The following is a 20,122-nucleotide window of genomic DNA, read 5'->3' on the forward strand; positions in this document are numbered from 1 at the left end:
CCCATTTTTTTTTTTAACACTTTGGATTCCGGGGCACTTCTATCCTTGACACAGCACCAGCTGACAGATGCAGGATGGAAAACGGAAACCTACTTCCCCCACCCTGCCACCAACATCTGTAAATAAGTGGTTTTTCTGTCTTTGTCATAGTGTTAAAGTGTCACATGGGGTAGAAATGTTCCAGCCTGGAGCAGCTATGAAAGTTAGGAATTGGCTCACACAGATGCATGCATGTGCGCACACACACACACACACACACGAGCGCACGTGCCCGCCCGTCCGCCACATCCACTAATAAAATGCTTTTTTCCAGTTGCTCTCAGGAGATAATTTCCGAGTAAAATTTCCTTGGTCCAGGCAGCGTGTGCGCTATCTTAATGCCCGCGCACAGCGCCAGCAGCAAGCCCATGCCAGCTCCTGAGAAGGCATTTGAACTTCTGGTAGTGTTGCTTATCCAAGGCCCCATCCGCCGTGTTTGTGATTACAGGGGAAGGGTGCTCGCTTTTGGCAAAACAAAGCATCTGACAGGCGCGGGGTATTGGCTCAACACGCAACGGGCCCCATTTGGGATTCATTCTTTGACAATTACCCAGAATGAATCACCAGCTTCCTTTTGTAAAAAGATATTTATTGGCGTAGAAACAGAGCATACCCAGCTCCTTGGGGGGAGGAATTTTGTAACTGTGCTCAAATATCCTCATAAAACTTGGGGTCTGAGTGTTGCTAAGGGGCTACTGCACAGAGCGCTTCCTTTAATTGTATCAGATATGGAGGCGAATTGAAAAATCTGCTGGAAAGCCATGAATGGCTCAAGGGGGAAAGGAGAGGACATTTGGTAATGGGAGCAGAGTCAGAAGGCACCGTGGGAGGGGCGAATCCTTGCTGGAGACTCCCTGCAGAGGCCTGATGGTCCCAGGCCCCCTCCCCACCCTCAAGATGTGGTGGGCACCCACGGTTGGAGGCTGCTGGCCTGGAGAGCTGGTTCTTGCTGGCCCCCCACCTCCCCGGATGTAACCTGAAGGAGATTAGGTTTTAATCCTTTGGTGCTTGCTAGGCAGGCTCCCATATTCTGTTAACCAACATGCAGCCAGCCAGAAGAGAAATTCTAGGTCTCCACTTTTTTCCAAACTGGAGAAGGCCACAGTCCACATTAGTATTAGAATTGAGAACAGCCTTGGTTCATTAACATGGAGGGAAGAGGGCTGGCATTGCAGTGCAGCAGGTTAAGCCATGGCTGGTGCACCAGCGTCCCATATCCGAGCATCGGTTCTAGTCCCAGCTGTTCCACTCTGATCTAGCTCCCAGCTGCTGCACCTGGGAAGGCAGCAGCAGATGGCCCAAGTGCTCGGGCCCCTGCATGCACTGGGAGACCCGGATAGTTTCTGGCTCTTGGCTTTGGCCTGGCCCAGCCCTGAATGTAGCATGCATTTGGGGAGTGAACCAGCTGATAGATGATCTATCTCTCTGTCTCTCTCTCTCTACCTTTAAAATAATTTTTAAAAAATTATTAAAGAGTGAGAATTACTTAGCTGAAAATGTTCAGAAATAATGGGGTTAATCATTCAGCTACAGTCCTAGATTTGAGGTGGGGACTTGCATATCCTGCATGTTCCTAAAAAAAAAAAAATTGAAAGCATTAGACAGGTGCATACATTTTCTTCTGCTGGTTCGTTCCCTAAATGGCCACCATGGCTGGGCCAGGCTGAAGCCAGGAACCTGGAACTCAGTCCAGATCTCCCATGTGAGCAGCAGGGACCCATGCCCTTGAGCCATCTTCTCCTGCCTGCCCTGGAGTGTTAGCAGGGATCTGCATCCGAAGCAGAGCAGCCAGGACTTGAACTGGCACTCCTGTGGGACGGCAGTGTCACAGGCAGCCACTTAGCCTGTCGCAGCACAGTGCCTGCCCCACCACCTGCCCCTCTGTCCCATAATTCTGTGAACCAGTCCCTCTTTCAGAACAATTTACTCCTCCCACGAGCTCAGGCGTGCCTCTGCCAGAAGGGTCCTTCTGCATCAGGCTACTCCTAGGGCCCACTGTGCTGCGGGAGAGGGGCACAGGACAGCCACTTGATCCTGGCTCCAGTCTAAAAACCCTCAGGTGAGAACTCTTGAGTGCAACTGAAGTGAGGCATGGCTCCGGCGCGTGGGTGGGGTCACAGCCTTTGTCAGCGTGTACGTGGAAAATCTATGCCGCTGCTTCACTGCTCTTCCAGGATGTAATTGTATCGACTTTCAAGCTCGCCTGTTTGAAGTGTACAGTTTAGGTGTCTTTACAGAGTTGGCCGATCACCACCACAACCGCGTCTAAGAACATTTTCATGCAAACCTCAAGACACGTTGTAGTCATGCGCAGTCACTCCCCGTGCCCCCCACCTGTGCTGTAGGCAGTGAGTCATCTATGTCATGTCTGTATACATCTCCCCTCATGTCTGTATACATCTCCCCGTGCTGGGCGTCTCCTATAAACGGGATCACATGCTGTGTGATCTTCCGCGACCTCTTTCCTGTAGCACGATGTTGAGGTGCGTCCATGCTGTAGCGTGGGTATCAGTACTTGTATTAAATGGCACTTTCTTGTAGTATATTCATCTAGTGGGGCAGTATACAGTAATATGCAGTAGTAAGAGAGGACAGACTCCCCGTGGCCTCGAGGAGGAGAAATATTATAGACCTTGTATTGACTCATGCTGGGGGCCGGTGCTGTGGCGCAGTGGGTAAAGCCTCCGCCTGCAGTCCTGGCTGCTGCTCCTCCATTCCAGCTCTCTGCTGTGGCCTGGCAAAGCAGTGGAAGATGGCCCAAGCGCTTGGGCCCCTGCACCCGGGTGGGAGACCCGGAAGTGCCTGGCTTCAGAACGGCCCAGCTCTGGCTGTTGTGGCCATTTGGGGAGTAAACCAGTGGATAGAAGACCTTTCTGTTTCTCCCTCTCACTGTCTATAACTCTACTCATCAAATATAATATTTAAAAAAAAAAGTCCATATGGAATGATTTCATTGATAGGAAGTTCAAGAACAGGCAAAACTGGTGGTGATGGAGGGCAGGAAAGTGATTAGCTCTGGGTGAGGCAGTGTGGCTGGCTGGAAGAGGGCGCTCTTCTCGGGGCCTGGAAACCTTCTATCTTGAGGTCAGATGGTCACACGAGAAGCTACAATACTGAGGTGAGCATTCCTTAAGCTATACACTGAATATTCATCACTCTCCTGTATGCGTTACATTTCCTTTTAAAGTTAGCAGGGCACCAGAGGGAGAAGGGAGTTAGACATCAGCCTACCATTGCGGGTTCACTCCCTAAATGGCCACAACAGCCAGGACTGGGCCAGACCAAAGGCAGGAGCCAGGAGCTCCATCTGTGTCTCCCTACGTGGATGGCACAGGCCCCCAAAATTGGGCCGTCTTTCTGCTGCTTTTCCAGGAGCATCAGCACGGAGCTGGACTGGGCAGTCTGAGAGGGAATGTTCACATCACAAGTGGTGGCTTAACCAGCTAGGCCACAAGCCCAGCCCCTAAAAGCTTTTTGACGGGAAATTACACTTGATTTTTGTAATTTTAAATGCTTTTTAAAAAAAATTACCTACAGAGGAAAACTGGATGAATCATTATAAGTTAGCATGCTGTGTATCTGGCACACAGGTTAAGAAATATAAAAGTATCAGGGCAGGTACTGCAGCGGAGTGAGCTAAGCCTTTGCCTGTGGTACCAGCATCCCATATGGGCGCCGGTTCGTGTCCTGGCTGCTCCTCTTCCAATCCAGCTCTCTGCTATGGCCTGGGAAAGCAGTAGAAGATGGCCCAAGATGGCCCTGCACCCACTTGTGAGACCCAGAGGAAGCTCCTGGCTTCAAATCAGGCCAGTTCTGGCTGCTGGAGCCACTTGGGACATGAACCAGCAGATAGAAGACCTTCTTGTCTCTCCCCCTCTCTGTAACTCTACCTCTCAAAAAAAAAAAAAAAAATTAAAAGTATCTTCCATTCCCTCTTGGTGTTTTCTTGATGTCTAATATCATTACTTTGATTGTGTGGGTATGTTTTTAAGCTGTAGGTTGATGGGATCATACAGTGTGTTTTGTTTTGTGTCAGGCTTCTTTGATTCAACTTTATGATTATACAGGTCACCCATGTGGCATGTAGCAATGGTTTGTTCATTTTCATTATTTCACAATATCGTTGTGTGAATACACCCCACATTGTTCACTCTCATATAGATGAATACTTAGTCTGTTTCTGGTACGAAAAAATTAGATAGTTCACGGTCACATTCGTATTTACTTCACCTGGGTATAGAACGAGATGTGAAGTCACCTTAGGGTAAACTGCAGCTTTATGGATGTTTCTGAAAACCTGTTTCAGTATTTCTTCATTTCTTAATAACTAGCATCTTAGAAGAAAGCTCATGCTACTCCAGTGGGATACCATGGCCCGGGAGGATTAAGCAATACTCTGGTGCCTGGAAGTTCAAGGTCAGGGCAAAGTACTGGTATATCTGGTGGCTGGTGAGGGCCATCTTCCTGCTGTGTCCTCACGTGGTGGCCAGCAGAGAAAGCAGGCGAGCTCTGGTGCCTTGTCTCACAGAGGCACAAAGCCCGTTCACAAGGCCTCCACCCCTGAGGCTCCACTGTCCAGCAGCACCATGTTGGGATTAGGATTCCTGCAGCTGGGTTTGGAGGGGACCGCGACATTCAGCCTGTAACTAGCAGGAAGCTCCGGAAGTGAAAGTGGTCCAGCCGGCTGTCCCTCAGAGGCTGGGGAATGTCCTCACACAGCCGAGTCCTCCAGGGTTACCCACACCCCCAACATACCCACAGGATCCCGGCCCCCGTCTCCTGACCACCTACTTGCTGGCTGTCTGCCTCCTGCACGGGACTGGGAGCCCACTGAAGGCAGAGACAGAGTCTTGCTTGTCACCACACACAGCCCGAGCCTCTAGCACAACGCCCAGAACATCGGAAGACTTGCTAGGTAGTGATTTAATGAGTGAGGGAACCCAAAATCCATCTAGCCTCTAATACCTGGGTGAGGTTGAGGAACATGTTACATTTTGAAAACTCATCTACTTTTTGTCTTTGCTTTCAGATATCGAATGGATCCACTATAAAAGTCTTTAAGAAGATAGCGAATTTTACTTCAGGTAACCAATATGATATTGTTAACCTTTTGTTCTCACCCAGCTTTATAAAGGATTGCTTTTTGCCTCAGCTGTATTGTCACAAAAAGGTGAGATTGAATTGTTGCTATCTCATTCACTGAAAGCTGAGAAGAGCCATTTCGATCTGTTTCTAGTGCTAAGAACGTGCAAGGAAGAGAAAAGGAGACAAAGTGTAGAAGGTGGGTGGCCCGGACTGCCCCGCTCCAGGGAGCACGCTGCCTCTTAAGGGCTCTGAACTCAGGAAGGGTCTCGGCCCCCACCCTGCTTTTCTCCAGCCAGGCAGTAGGAGTGGAGATGGCTAATGGAGATGTCCCTGGCAAACAGGGAAGTGTGCAGATAATCACAGCTGACCAAACAAGATGATCCACTTACAGTGTCCAAGTCTCCTTGGGATAGCATTCACAAACTTCCCAGAAAGTGGAGAGGGAGGGAAGGAGGGAGAGAACAAGCAAGTGAGCCATCTTCCATCTGCTGGTTTACTTCCCAAAAGGCTGCAACAGCTGGGACCGTGCCATGCCTAAGCCAGGAGCCCAGAGCTTCTTCCAGATCTCCGATGTAGGTGCAGGGACCCAAGGACTTAGGCCATCTTCCACTGCCCTCCCAGGCACACGAGCAGTGAGCTGGATTGGGTATGGAGCAGCTGGGTCTTGGAACCCTGCCCATGTTGGGTGCTGTAGTTACGGGCTGTGGCTTCACCTACCACACCACAGCACCAACCAGAGAGGGAGCTTTGATGGGAGTTTGTAGGCTAGCCTCTCAAGTCGTCTTCTACTTCCCTGACAGTGGTCAGGAAACCACTGACACTGGCTAGAGAGAAGCGTTGGGTCCTATTCCGGTTTGTCACCAGAGAGAATAGATCCCTGCCAAGATCATCAGCCCTTTGCCCTCAGAAAGGTTAGGGTTTCTAACCCCCAGGCCCCTTCTCACACACAGCCAGGGGTAGGCTTTCCTGATTCCGGGGCATAGCACTAGCAGCCGGGGAGGCCCCAGTGCCGAGAAGGCAGGGCTGCTGATCATAGACAGGAGAATGTGGAAGGATCTGCTCCACCTTCCATCACTGCATCTGGCTACAGAAGTCCTCACGCAGAGGATGGCTGTCACAGTGGCATGGGGGTAGTATCCTTGTGTTGTAAAAAGTAAAACAGCGTGTGCTTTCTCAGCTTCACAATATGGGCTTCTTGTCGAGCCTGTTCCTCAGGGATTGAAATTAGAGGAGTCTTAGGTTTGGATCCCTTCATGGGAATTCCAATGAACCCATGCCTCCGCTTCCTCCTTGTCTAATCCAAATGAAAGCCATCATTCTGACTGCCATCCTGCTAATTCTGCAACCCCCTGCCATCAGCTCCTCTGTTAGCCTCGTCTGAAGCTAAGGTCGCAGGAGAAAGGTGCACAACAGTAAAGTTGGGGTCACTGTACTCATTCCCGCTGGGTTTCCCTAGGCTGTTCTGTTCTGTGTTCTGCACAGTGTCTGCCTCCTGTCCTCAATGCTCCAACCCAAGGAGCTCTCCTGACTACAGAGATGACTTCACCCAAAAACACCAACCAACAACCAAAACCCCAAAACAACCAACCAACCAACCAAGACTCAGGACTGCCTCAACATCAAGCAGCAAACCTCCCGAGCTATTCCCATCTGCCTGACGTCCTCCTGCAGGGCCCATGTCTCACCTGTGCTCTGGGTCTCACCAGCCTTCCCAACTTTCTGAACACACTTCCCTCGCCAGTACTTTCTTGCCATCCCTATCTGCTGCATTCGTTAGCATTTCAAGATACCCTAGTCTCTCGTCTTCTAAAACAAAATGCCCAAGTGCCTTAATATCCCTTTTTTTCCCCATTCCCTTTACAGCCACATTTCTTGCAAGCATTTCCATACCCTGTGCCATTCTGGGCTCGCTGTGAGCTCCAGCTCATCGGTCAGGTTCCTTCCCACCTGGGGGTGTTCCTCCATTTGCCTGGCTAACTCTGCCTCTTCAAATCCAACATTCTTCTCTGAAACAAACTTACAGAGGAGATCAGGTGTACCATGGGAATTTCAAAAACATCATGGGAAACGGAATTATACGACTTGGGGGCGGGAAAATTTGAAATCCACACATCGCAGTTTGTTCATGCATTTTTCGTGCACTTTCGGGAGGTCCCTGGTATTCGTCGAGTAACGCCTGAGTCTCTCCTGTGCCGTCGCCTTGCTACTTTAACACTTCTAGGAACAGGGACGCTGCTCTAGCCCACCCCATCTTCATCCTAGAGTAAACCTCTTGGGTTTTGGAGCACAAATGGGGCTTTTTACAAAAAGGCCAGTTAGCCCGTGGCTATTTTTTTAATGGACTGTTTTCTGTCCCTTTTTCTCCTGTGTTCAGATGTGGAATATTCAGATGACCACTGCCATTTGGTGAGTTCAGGCTTTCTTGTGCTCACTCTGAATTGCATGCCTTCCCGAGCTTGAATGGTCTCCATGGGTAACGCTTCTGCTTTGGCTTCTCTTTAGATTTTACCAGATTCGGAAGCCTTCCAAGATGTTCAAGGAAAGAGACATAGAGGGAAACACAAGTTCAAAGTAAAAGAAATGTATCTGACAAAGCTGCTGTCGACCAAGGTACACTTACTGTTCTGGGAGCGCTTTTATGGCCACCTTGGGGGTGTATGATGTGTTTGACTTAATTTCCACTGAAGTGTGAAAATGTTACAAATCCCTCGTGCCTTCTAGCAAAGCAAAATGAAAGTTTAAGTTGTAAACACCTCCTACCACCCCCCCTTTTTTTTCTTATAAGCTGCAAGATAAAGTTATGTTGCACATTTCCAGTTTATAGCATCTTCAGCCAGGGATTTTAATATTCCCAGTTTCTTTACCCCCCCCCCCATTTCCCTATTGTTATTTTTTAGGTTGACAACATAATTAGACCTTTTTGTTGACTTGTTATTATATAGATAAACACTAAGAGTCCCTCCCAACTGGATTAAGGGAGGAGGTGTCAGTGTCTGTAAACCTAGGAAATATCATTTTTTCCTTCCCATTTTGAAATTACGAATTCTTTTCACATCCAAAAGTGTCAGATGCAAAAGCTACTGGAACACAAACCAGAAGCAAACTGTACTTCATCTGGCTTTCAGTGGGATTAACAGAGAAGTCCCCGGAGACCTGATTTCACTGTTCTGAAATGACCAGTCCTACAAGTGTAGCCACCTGCCCTGGCCCTCACCACCTGATGGGATGCTTCAGATTGTGGCAGGGAATCTGTTTTTTTCAGTGGAGTGAGGACAGCCCTGGTCTCTTTGTTTTCTCGGCTACCCCACAAGAGTCCAGCCGGTTTGGTTTTTGTAAAATACTCAAGTGCTTTGGAAAGTACACAATAAAACCTTAAGATGGAAAATAGGCAAAAGGAAAAATTCTGGGAACAGCGAGGTATCACTTGAGTGTTTCCTGGCTAACCATAATTAACAAAGCCAGATATCCATGGCTTTTTGACTTATGTATATAGACCTACAACTGACATTGCTTTCATTTTTTTTTTCAGATTTATTTGAAAGGCAGAGTTGAGATGTGTTGGGGGAGGCAGGGAGGGAGGGAGATAAATCGATCTTACTTACATCCACTTCCCAAATGACCGTGAGAGTCAGGACTGGGCCAGGAACTCCATCTAGGTCTCCCAGACGGGTGCAGGGGTCCAAGGACTTGGGCCATCTTCCACTGCTTTCCCAGGCACATCAACAGGGAGCTGGATTAGAACTAGAGCATCTGGGATTCGAACCAGCACCCATATGGATTGCTCACGTCATAGGTGGCAACCTAACTGCTACCACCACAAAACCAGACTCTACAACAGACATTTCAACTGCTAGAAATTGCTAGCAGCCACCCCATTTGACTATATTTTATCAGCAAAATCTTAGGAACCAAATTTAAACTTGGGCATCGATTTTCATTTGCCCCTTATGTGAAGTTTGACCTCATTTCACAGTTCTAGATTTTTCTATTCTGCTGTTTCTTAAAAGGTTTTCTTTACTTTTAATAGATATCAAATATGCAACATAGATTTGCTTTCATAATTCAATACTCCTCCAATCCTGTGATTGTCCTTGTGGAGAACAACTTAACAGACTGAAGACTTCCCTTACATTCGCAATAAGATGGCAGGCCGTTTAGTGGATAGTACGTCTTCACACTGTTTTCTCTATTTTGTGCTTGGATTGGTTTTCTATTATGCTTTCAAAACCACTGCCATCTATTTTTAATCTACCAAATCTGATGTTCTCTTTCAGGTGGCAATTCACTCTGTGCTTGAAAAACTATTCCGAAGCATTTGGAGTTTACCTAACAGCAGAGCCCCATTTGCTATAAAATACTTCTTTGACTTTTTGGATGCCCAGGCTGAAAACAAAAAAATCACAGATCCTGATGTTGTACATATTTGGAAAACAAACAGGTGGGAATGTAGGTGATTAGTCACTGTTCTCAAGAATCTGGGACAGACTTTGAACAAGAAGGAGGGCATAGTCATGGGAGGACTCACTCATCCCTGGGTCATACTCTCTGGACGTGGTGAGCTATCATGCCCAAGTAGTTTCTGGCTCTGCCACTATTAGTGAAAGCATTCCCGTGCCAAGAATTCTATTCTTTGGGATAAAATTAACTATACTCCTTTGCATGCATGAAAGAAGACCATGTTTAGAAGGTTGGATCAAGCGGACCAGCAAAGGATGAGAAGTTACTATTTTGTGGTTTTATTATGCCATATTTCCATTAGAGGAGACTTTGATTTGTCCCTAAATAATCAATCACTTAGCAGTTGCAAACTGTGTATAGTAAGATAGGCTGCTTTCATTTTTACCAAGGAAGTACAGAGATACCTCTAGAGTTTGTGGTTGGTTTTGCTTCAGTAGATTTTTATTTATTTATTTGAGAGGTAAAGTTACAGACAGAAAGGTTTTCCATCTGGTTCACTTCCCAAATGGCCAATCCGAAGCCAGGAGCGTCCTCCAGGTCTCCCATGTGGGTACTGGGGCCCAAGAACATGGGCCGCCTTCTACTGCTTTCTCAGGCCACAGGCAGACAGCTGAATCAGAAGAGGAGCAGCCAAAGACACAAACTGGCACCATATGGGATGGCAGCGCTGCAGGCAGAGGCTTAGCCTACTATGCCACATACTTGAACATTTAACCTTATGCAGTGGCAACACATCATAGGTGAGTGTAGAAGTCTCCTCAGTAAAGCAGCATAGCTCACTGCCCGCAGCTGAGTAATACTCAGGGTTATGACATAGCACTTCTCCCTTCCCAGCAGTGGTGTCTGCCACCCAGCTTAATGGAGTATGAAAAGCTGAAGTTCTAGAGCTCTAGGTCTGATCTCTCCCATTTACTCCAGGTCTATTTCCACTCTCCACTGTGGCTTGCTGCCTTCCTGAGTTCCAGCCTCTTCTCTCCAGACCCTGCTACCATAGGTCAGCTTTTGCTGACTCCACTGTCCCTGTGAAGTATGGCAGCTGACGGTGGAGTCAGCAAAAGCTTAAAGGGAATCACGGAAGGACTTGGAAGAATTCCTAAATTCATACTCAAATATCTGAGTACCTACTATGTGCCAGTCCCTGTTAGGTGCTGGAGATAAAGATCCCAACACACAAATCCATGTCTTCATAGACGGCATTCCAATAGGCTGAATGTATCAGTTGTAGTATATCCGAAGGTGGTGATAATATAGTTGAGATAGTGGGAAAGGAAGATAGCAGTGTCCAAACGGGGCAGTTGGAGACAGCCTCACAGAGCAAAGATTGTATCTGAGCCAGTCTCAAAAGAGGGAATCAACCACAAGACTGCCTGGGCAGGTGAGTGTCAGGGAGATGGACAATAAGAGGCAGAAATCCTGGGGCCAGTGTTGCGGCATTAACAGATTAAACCACCATATGTGCCGCCAACATCCCATGTAGGCACTAGTTCGAGTCTCATCGGTTCCACTTCCCATCCAGCTCCCTGCTAATGTGCCTGGGAAAGCAGCAGAGGATGGCCCAAGTGCTTGGGCCCCTGCACCCAGGCAGGAAACCCAGATGAAGCTCCGAGCTTTGGCCTGGTGCAGCCCTGGCTGTTCCATCCACTGGTTCACTCCCCACATGGCTGCAAGATCCAACTCTGACTTCCAAATAAATAAACCTTAAGAAGAGAGTCCTGAGGCACAACTTTGCTTTACATTCATGAAGAACCACAGTGGAAAGTCCAGGGGAGCTGGGATGAGCACAGTGGGGAAGCTCAGGGCTAGGCGTGTAAAGTGTTAATCTGGAGGGAGAATGAGAGCCACAGAAGGTTTGAGCGAGGAAGGGAAGGGACCTGAGTCTGAGGAGCCGAGGATGGATGACCCAGGTGAGACACAGTGGTGGTTTAGGCCAGGGTGGCACAGGTTTGCGAAGATCCTGGAGATCTGGATGCCCTCCTTGGTAACCATCATCTCGCCCAGTCGAGAAAATGCTCCTCTTGTCCACGGCCACTTTCAAACTTGTCTGGCTGGCCTTTCGGCAGCTCTGTCAGTGTCAACCCTTCCCTGTTCTGAGTAGCGTCACCATCTGTTGCGTGGTTCTGTTTGGCTAAGCAGACTTGTGTACTTCAATCCCAAGGACAAAAACACCCCTTTCCACACTGTGACAAACAGACCGTTGGCTTCACGTGAAAAGAGATTGTTCTGTCTTTGAACAGCCTTCCTCTGCGCTTCTGGGTAAACATCCTGAAGAACCCTCAGTTTGTCTTTGACATTAAGAAGACGCCACACATAGACGGCTGCTTGTCAGTGATTGCCCAGGCATTCATGGACGCGTTTTCTCTCACGGAGCAGCAGCTGGGGAAGGTAAGGGCCAGCTTTACTGTTTCTTGTGAATGGGAAGCACTCTGTCATTCAAATAAGAAACCGCTGCGCTAGCCCCAAGGAAACAGGCAAGGGTGGTCAATGTAGAACTGCTTTCCTGTAGAATCTCATTTATTTCTGAATCTCTGATTTAAAAAATAATAATCAGCCCCACCCAGTTGCATAACTCTGTGAGTGACTGTAGCACAAAGCATACAGTTTGCTTCCTAGAAAAAATATCCTGGCTGGCGCCGCAGCTCACTAGGCTAATCCTCCGCCTTGCGGCGCCAGCACACCGGGTTCTAGTCCTGGTCAGGGCGCCGGATTCTGTCCCGGTTGCCCCTCTTCCAGGCCAGCTCTCTGCTGTGGCCAGGGAGTGCAGTGGAGGATGGCCCAGGTGCTTGGGCCCTACACCCCATGGGAGACCAGGAGAAGTACCTGGCTCCTGCCATTGGATCAGCGCAGTGCGCCGGCCGCGGTGGCCATTGGAGGGTGAACCAACGGCAAAGGAAGACCTTTCTCTCTCTCTCTCTCTCTCTCTCACTGTCCACTCTGCCTGTCAAAAAAAAAAAAAAAAGAAAAAAAAATCCTATGGACACAAGCTATTGAAATTTGCCCAAATGAAGCCAACTTGAATATAACAGAAGAGATTGCTGGTGGGGAAGAAAATCATGCCCGACGTTCATTCCTCTGGTTATCTTAACTGATGAAAAGCCCCAAGAAAGCAGTGAAAGAAAAATAGAGAGTAAACTTTGAAAGAGGTTTTGGTCTTGAGCACTCCAAAATATATTACACTGAACAATATCTGCACCTAATGGATTTCAGGACATCTTTGAACACTGAGAAGTGGCTCTTTGGTAGGATTTTAAGAGTACCTGGAAAGAACAGTGATTGATGTTTCTTTTCACAGAGGCCTACTCCTAAACCCATCACCACTGTCCCAGAAAAACAAACCTGTTTTTACTTTGGTCTTGCCCAGCACGGCCTCATTTCTCAAGGGGTAATCTTCAGCATCCCATTTTCTAAGCTGCATCCTCAGTTAACTGAGTACCACTCCCTCCTCAGTCTCCTGCCTTACCCTTGCATCTCATCTCCATTAGGATAATCACAATTGCCTCCTAAGTGGTGGCCGTAGCCCTGCTGTCCACTTGTCTCTGGTTATCTTCCTAAAACACAAACTGCAAATACTTCCCAGCTGCTCGCAAAGGCCTTCACAGGACCACATGGGCCCTGCTGACTGGCTTCAGTCCTCTCTTTCAGACCTCATCCTTTTCTTACCCTCCACAATACAGCTTTTAGTTTCCCAAACACACCATGAACTCGTTTCGCATCTTCTCTCTTAAGTCCCATTCATTCACCCAACAAACATACTTTTCTAATGTCTATCAAAAACTGAAGTACACTCGGATGAGTCTAACTGTACCTGCTGCATGAACTTTCTGCTTTTCTACATTTTCCCTGCAGCACACGGAAAGGCACGTAAGTTCTCATCCGTATTAAAAAGCTTGCTTACCAGGTTCTTGGCGTATTTCAGTCTTCACAAGTACCATGGAAGCTGCTTATCATCTGTGCCGATATAGAGGACAAAGGTGATGTTCTGACAGGTTACAAGCCTTGCCCGAGGTCACCCAAAACGTGAAGTTATGATCTCTGCTGTCCCTCACTCTCTAGGCCTTTACACCCTGTTGCTCACTGCGCAAGTCACAGTAAGCATTCCGCCCCGTCCCCGACCCCAGTGCACGCTGCTTAAGGGCAGGCACCCGTCATCCTGACCTCTCTTCACTCAGAGCCTGAATGATCAGGAAATCCGTGAGTTCCCCGGAAGCTTCATGAGAGAGAAAAATCTCAGTAGCCTGTCAGCCTAGGCATCCTTCACAATGATTCTTCAAGCCTCATGGAGTCTGTAACGTGCACTAGCCCACCAGCACCAGCACTAACTCACCTACTCTCTCTGAGGAGAATCTGACTTTGTGAAGTGTAACCCTCTCTTACTTGATCTTTAACATATGGTCACTGTTGCGTACGACCATTCAAATTGCCAGGACACCTTTGCAAATTCAGACATACAGCCACCAATACTAACAACCATGTGCTTCCTTGAGGAATCTGGAAGATCTTTACAATCTAATGAAACAAAAGGGAGAAGCTGGAAAATCTGCCACTGCCAATTACTTACCAATTTCATGGTTATATAAAAGGGCTCAATTAGACCTACAATCAAGTCTTTTATAAATGCCAAAATTCACTGGTGGGTGAGGATGAGAGCAAATGTTTTAATTCAGGCTTTTTACAACCATTAGTGATGAACTCTGATTGAAGTAAGTCCCATTGTTACAGTAACTCAAAATCATGCAAAAATAATAATTTTAGTTCTTTTATGAGAGGAAGGCAGAATATATTAGCATTTAATCCGCCTGAAAAGAACAGTGACTCACCAGAACTATCGAGATGGCAGTCAGTCACTCAGTCAACAACGTTCATTAAAGCCTACCGCAGAAGGCGTTCTGCGGAAGTCATCCTGTGCCGGCTGGTGGCGGCTCAGCTACACTGGTAGTGCTGTAAATTCCCCATGGATTTTTACTCTTTTGGTGATGGTTGCTTTTTTTCAGGAAGCACCAACTAATAAACTTCTCTATGCCAAGGATATCCCAACCTACAAAGAGGAAGTAAAATCTTACTACAAAGCAATCAGGGATTTGCCTCCATTGTCATCATTAGAAATGGAAGAATTCTTAACTCAGGAATCTAAGGTATCATTAGAAGGCAGAGATAAACTTACATTCATTTTTAATAAAAAAAATTTTCAGAATCTCTGAATAAGGCTTGCTTTCTTTTAGAAACACGAAAATGAATTTAATGAAGAAGTGGCCTTGACAGAAATCTACAAATACATCGTAAAGTATTTTGATGAGGTAAGATTTTATGTAACGTCTTTTTCGCCTATGAGTCGGTCACAAGGATTTGGTTACAGAATTCTGTAAGTCTCAGGACAGCTCTGCCATCCCAGATGGACAGAAAGGGAGGCCAGGAAGCCTGTCTAAGCTGAGGGGTCCTGGCAGCAGGCCGGACCCTGCACAAGGCTGCCCCTCCTACAGCTTGATCATGCTGCTCACCTTGGGACAGGTCTGCATTTACAGTTAAGTTCATGGGGCCTGAAGCCACAGTGACTCACTTTAACTTTGATGAGTAAGTAGTGACCCTACTAAACAGGGCCCGCTGATGCTTGATTAAAACCTGCTGAAAAAAGTGAAAGCTAAGCTTGTTAAAATGCCTAGATTCTGTATTTAGTAGCTATATGAAATTATGACATATTTCTAACTTAAGCGACTATTTCAATAAACCATTCTCCTTTTTGATTAATTCTCCTTAATCTGGATTTTTTTCTTTGGGAATTCACACAGACACATTCATCAGATGCTTTGTTTCCAAATATATGTTAATTCGCCCCTTCCCTGATTCCCCCCCACTCAGTCATGCTGGGACAGGCTATCCATGTCACTGGTGAGAATAGCTCACCAAGTCCATTTGCTACTTGAAGATCAAGTGAAGCGCTAAGGTAGGGTAGAGGCAATGAGTTCCTTAAACATGATAAGCATCCTTCTTTCAGGGGTCAGGGGTGAGAAGGGAAGCACTGGGGAGGGGAAGGGCAGAGGCGGGGCTACACTGCTCAGGATGGGAGGGAAGTATTCGTCTCTGACCAGGATGCCCCTGCCTGCTGCATTTCAGAAGAGATACTTGCCTGCATGTTGGCTGCCCAGGAATGCTTGCTGTGCTTGGAATGGCTGTGACAAAATGCATAAAGTAGGGCCTTGGAAGTCTGGCCCCATATTTGTAAGCAAATAGTTGGTATTTCTTGCAAGCTTCTATTTTAAGCCAAAGTGTTGTTGATCCTGTGATAATGACTTAGCAAAACAACTTGCAAAGTGAGTATGTAAATGATCAAAGAAAATGTTGGCATCTGTTTCATACAGATTTTACCACTCACAGCATCAGGAATGCAAAAAAAAAAAAAAAATCCCCAAAAAACAAAAAAACCAGAATTGTAATGCTCAAACCACAATATCTAAAATAACTGTTCTAATTGTCAACAGATTCTAAATAAACTAGAGAGAGAACGAGGGCTGGAAGAAGCACAGAAACAACTCTTGCATGTTAAAGTCTTATTTGATGAAAAGAAGAAATGCAAGTGGATGTAAGCACTCTGGGGCCTGGGTTAATCTGGCAAAGTTCTTCAGACGACTTGGGAGCACAATGGCTGCTTGAGCTACTCTTTGTCGTTAAGATTTTGTTTGCACATAGGTTCCACTTGGAGCACTGTCTTTTGAAGACACCAAGGCACATGCACAGCTTTTAGAAAGCATAGCGACCACTGTGCCTGTGTGTACCGTGGGAAACCTTCTGTAAATAGAGTTGACGTGGTTGTTGCACACAGCCTCCTTGTTTACAGAGAATACAGGGCCAGTAAGCAAGTGTCAGTATTACAACTACAGTCTCCCCTTAAGCACAATGATACAAGTGGTTTTGGTGGAAAACTACAGCTATGTAGTACCTGTGCCTACATAGCATCTCTGCAGAAAAGGGGTACCGCCAGTGCTCAAAGCAGAAGGTGAAGTGAGTCATTTGGAAACAAGGTGGGGGTGTTAGGGCAACCTCGAGGATTTGCAGCATTGAAACTTTCCCCAGTAGTTCTTGGAAAAGCTGACCACAGAATTTGGTAGTGTGTACCCTTAGCATTTGTGAGTGTGTGTGTGTGTGTGTGTTCAAACCAAAAACGAACAGTGTCGCAGCATTGTTGAAAGGGCTCGTGTTTTCCAGTGGTCACCAACTGCACTCCATCACCCTCCCCTCCCTTTCACCCCGGAGCTCTAAAGCAAGGAGCTTTTAGCGTGAGGGAGCTTCAGCGCCGTGCAGCAGCATTTTACCAGATACTGTGTGTCCCAGTGTACGGTCGTCTCGTTTTTTGTTTCTCATACTAAGTGTACTTGATAGTGGACATGTTGAGTATTGTAAAAGAAGACAAGTTGATTTCTGTTTGAAAACCTTTGATTAGAACTACCTGTGGAAGCCGTGTCTCCTTGCTTTAGATTTCTGGTGAACCCTGTGGTTATAATACTTGTGTGTGATTTAAAAAAAAAAAAAGTACATTTTACATTTTATCAAATTGCTGTTCACACTGGAGTATTATATATAAATATATATATTTGAGGCCCAAGGCCTGAAAAATATTAGTATACGACTTGGTATCTTAGTCTTACTATGTACTTTTTGAAAGTATTCCTTACAGAAGAAAGAATTTAAAATACCCATATTATTCATACCTTTCTTTTTAAAGAATGCCCTATCCAGTTAATACTGTAGTCTTTATATTGCTGATTTTTTTATTCCTGAATTTTTGCTGCTCATGACCAATTTTAATACCACTGTGTTTTCCTTCGATTAAACCAGAAGTGAAAAGCATAATTGGCAACTCTCAAGCTTTTCTTGTGGTGGGCACCTTTTTATCCTTGGTGCTCCAGAAATCCCTGATCTGGAAAAGAAGAAATCTTTTCAAGTAGCAAGTAAAGTATCACACATTCCTTAAAAACCATTTACCAACACGGCATGGAACACCAGGATTTCAACGTCAGTTTGTCTCAGATAACTGCAATTCTTTTTTGCTCCTTAATATCTGGTAGAGTGAGAGAGGTGATACCTCAACAAACTGATTAGAGAAACAAGCAGTTACTGCTCTGACAGGTACCTTCGCAATCCTGTCGCCTTTGACCATTGTTTGTCCAATGGACACATCTCAAAAATACTACCAAATAGGTTCCTTCTAAGTATTAAGGTGAGAGGTCTGGTCCCCATTCCAAGGCTGCTACAGTCTTCAAAGAGGTAAAGGAGTTCCTAAGAGAACAAATGGGAGGAGAGTTGAGAGCCAAGGGTAGGAGAGTTGCCCAAAAGACTTCCCTTTTCTATAGGGTACAGAAGACGCAAAGGATCAGCTACAGCTTTATCTGAGTATTTAGCAGATGCTACGTGGGGTGTCCCTGTCCAGCTCTCTGGCACAGGAGTCCTGGATGGAGAGTTACCTCCTCTTCTCTTCCAGGGACTGTGCTGTTGGGAACTTTGGGCAAGTCACTTACCTCTTTGTGCCTCAATTTCTGTATAATATTTCTAACCTACCTCACTGAGGTGGTGTGAAGATTCACTAATGTATGTAGCGTGTTTGTCAATCCTCCAGTGAAAAGCACTATCTAGATCACGTTTTGGATCACATTAGCCAAAAGTCGTAAATGGCCAAATTAGATGTGTGCTGAAGACAATCAGTCACTGGGTCTATTAAACAGCAACCAGAGAAACAAATGGCAAACAATTTTCTATTTTCAAGTTTCTTTGCATATTTTTTTGGTGCAAAACCATTTATAAACTTTTTTTCTAACACTAGTGTCTACAGCAGCATTTAAAAATTAATTCTGTTACTTTTTCTGTATTAGGATTTAAAGTCTATTTCTTATTGTATACATGATTGAAGCTGTTCTTGGAGATGAATGTTTTAAATGTCTATATACAAAAATAAACATTTTGATGTAATTGTGGACTGTTTATCTTTTTTTCCCTTCATTTTTCTGGTTATAATAGATTTTTTTTTTATTCTCAGTGGTTATGTGGAAACTAATTATTTTTCAGGAACGAGGTGTCACTGTACACTCTGTGTGAATAAGCAGCTATATCATGTAGTAAGTAGACCTACTGTCTTGCTAAATAATGCTAAAGGCTGCTCAATTACATTCCTGGCCTGCACTATCAGTTGGGACTTCTGGATAATGAACATTCCATTTAGTTTGGCAGACTTGAGCTTTATCTTGTTGACATGAAATTATTCCAGCAGAATTCTTCCTAAGAACAGTACATTAAAAAGCTTCCAAAGAGTGCATGATGAAAGGGGAAAAAAGTAAAGGACGGCATACTTAGGGACACATAGAAAAAGTATGTATAATTACTTGGCTTGATCCTAAATAGTGGCAAGCAAAGTTAAATACTAATAATACTTCAGAGGACCTCTGGTGGGCTCAAGGCATACAACAATAACCATCTCCTCATCCCCCTCCCTTCCCCCCACCCCGCAACATGGTCACAGTACTTAATTAATTCCAACTCAAAGCCAAAATCAAGATCTGCATTACTAAATTTACACTGTATGGCTGAAGTGAAATTAAACACAAAGCAATAGATAGAAAAATATTAACCTCTTTAATAAATTATGTCCACACAACCTTTAGAAAAGGCAGCCTTTATAATGAATATAAAGTTGTTTTTATGCTGACTTTCAAATTTCTTTTTCAAAAACCTAGAGGTTTATAGCACCTGTCTATAGTAAACGAGAAGACATTCACTGACCATGCTATTACCAGGCATCTTACAAACAAGAAGGAATTCAAGCTGGGCATGATTGGGGCAAAATGCCAAAAACAAAACTTGATTCCGTAGTTAGTTCTTTATATTTATTCTTAAAATTTCAAAGTGTTGTCAAACAGTCTAAATATCTGATACTTTCTTTTAATGCTTCAGTTGCCATTAGCACAATCCTAAAATCCTGATACGCAATAAACAGCATGTAGCTTTTTCCTGAGGCGCGTTTAAGTGTTTAGGCAAATAGAAGAACGTATCTAAATGCCACGTATGTGAAAACTTCAGGCTTTATTGAGTCACTGATTTTATCCCTTTTGACCTGCCTTTTCTCCAGCAACATCATTCCCCAAGAGATCCAAGTTCTTCTAGTTGTTTTCTTTGTGTTGTTTCTAGTTCTTCAAGTCTTTTGCGAAGCAGAGAGAGTTCCCGTTGATGCTGCTCTTCCTTAAAATGATGTAGAAAAAGTACAACAAAAGAAATATTAGAAAAAACATAACAGGCAGCAGCCTTGGCCCGCCTCTTATACAAGCCTAGGACAATCTGGGAAAGAAACGATGACCACCCTAGCAGTCAAAAAACACAGTAGCATGGGCTAACCTACTAACTACTCATCCTTCTCTTCGGCCTCAGGCTCTAGCTTTTGGCAAAACCCATAGCCTGCTCTTCTCTAGGTGTCAAATTCACTAGGGAGTGAGTTACAAAATACTAACGGCCCAGGTATACTCATATGGCAATTTTCACATGAGACCCGAGCTTGCGCTTGGTCTGA

General features: G+C 45.6%; 2 protein-coding genes across 9 annotated transcripts in view; one reads left to right on the forward strand and one right to left on the reverse strand.

Annotated features, from left to right (window-relative positions):
* PLXNC1 (plexin C1) overlaps positions 1-18,534 on the forward strand; it is a 159,374-nt gene extending 140,840 nt beyond the window's left edge. The window contains exons 24-31 of the mRNA XM_008256886.4: positions 5,069-5,123; positions 7,499-7,530; positions 7,627-7,734; positions 9,399-9,562; positions 11,817-11,964; positions 14,571-14,711; positions 14,799-14,873; positions 16,053-18,534. Of these exons, the coding sequence (XP_008255108.4) occupies positions 5,069-5,123; positions 7,499-7,530; positions 7,627-7,734; positions 9,399-9,562; positions 11,817-11,964; positions 14,571-14,711; positions 14,799-14,873; positions 16,053-16,157 (828 nt within the window). The 3' untranslated portion in view covers positions 16,158-18,534. The remainder of the gene's footprint in view (positions 1-5,068; positions 5,124-7,498; positions 7,531-7,626; positions 7,735-9,398; positions 9,563-11,816; positions 11,965-14,570; positions 14,712-14,798; positions 14,874-16,052) is intronic.
* Positions 9,845-20,122, reverse strand: part of CEP83 (centrosomal protein 83) — a 162,301-nt gene continuing 152,023 nt past the window's right edge. For 6 of the 8 annotated variants that reach the window (XM_070052706.1, XM_070052708.1, XM_070052707.1 and 3 more), the window contains one exon: positions 19,176-19,797. In XM_070052706.1, coding sequence (XP_069908807.1) covers positions 19,693-19,797 — 105 coding nt within the window. In that variant the 3' untranslated portion in view covers positions 19,176-19,692. Of the gene's footprint in view, positions 11,956-14,396; positions 17,848-19,175; positions 19,798-20,122 lie in introns of those variants that run through there. The other 2 variants (XR_011380196.1, XR_011380195.1) reach the window with 1 other exon arrangement.

The sequence above is a fragment of the Oryctolagus cuniculus genome, chromosome 11 (genome assembly GCF_964237555.1).
Source record: "Oryctolagus cuniculus chromosome 11, mOryCun1.1, whole genome shotgun sequence".
NCBI classification, from domain to species: Eukaryota; Metazoa; Chordata; class Mammalia; order Lagomorpha; family Leporidae; genus Oryctolagus; species Oryctolagus cuniculus.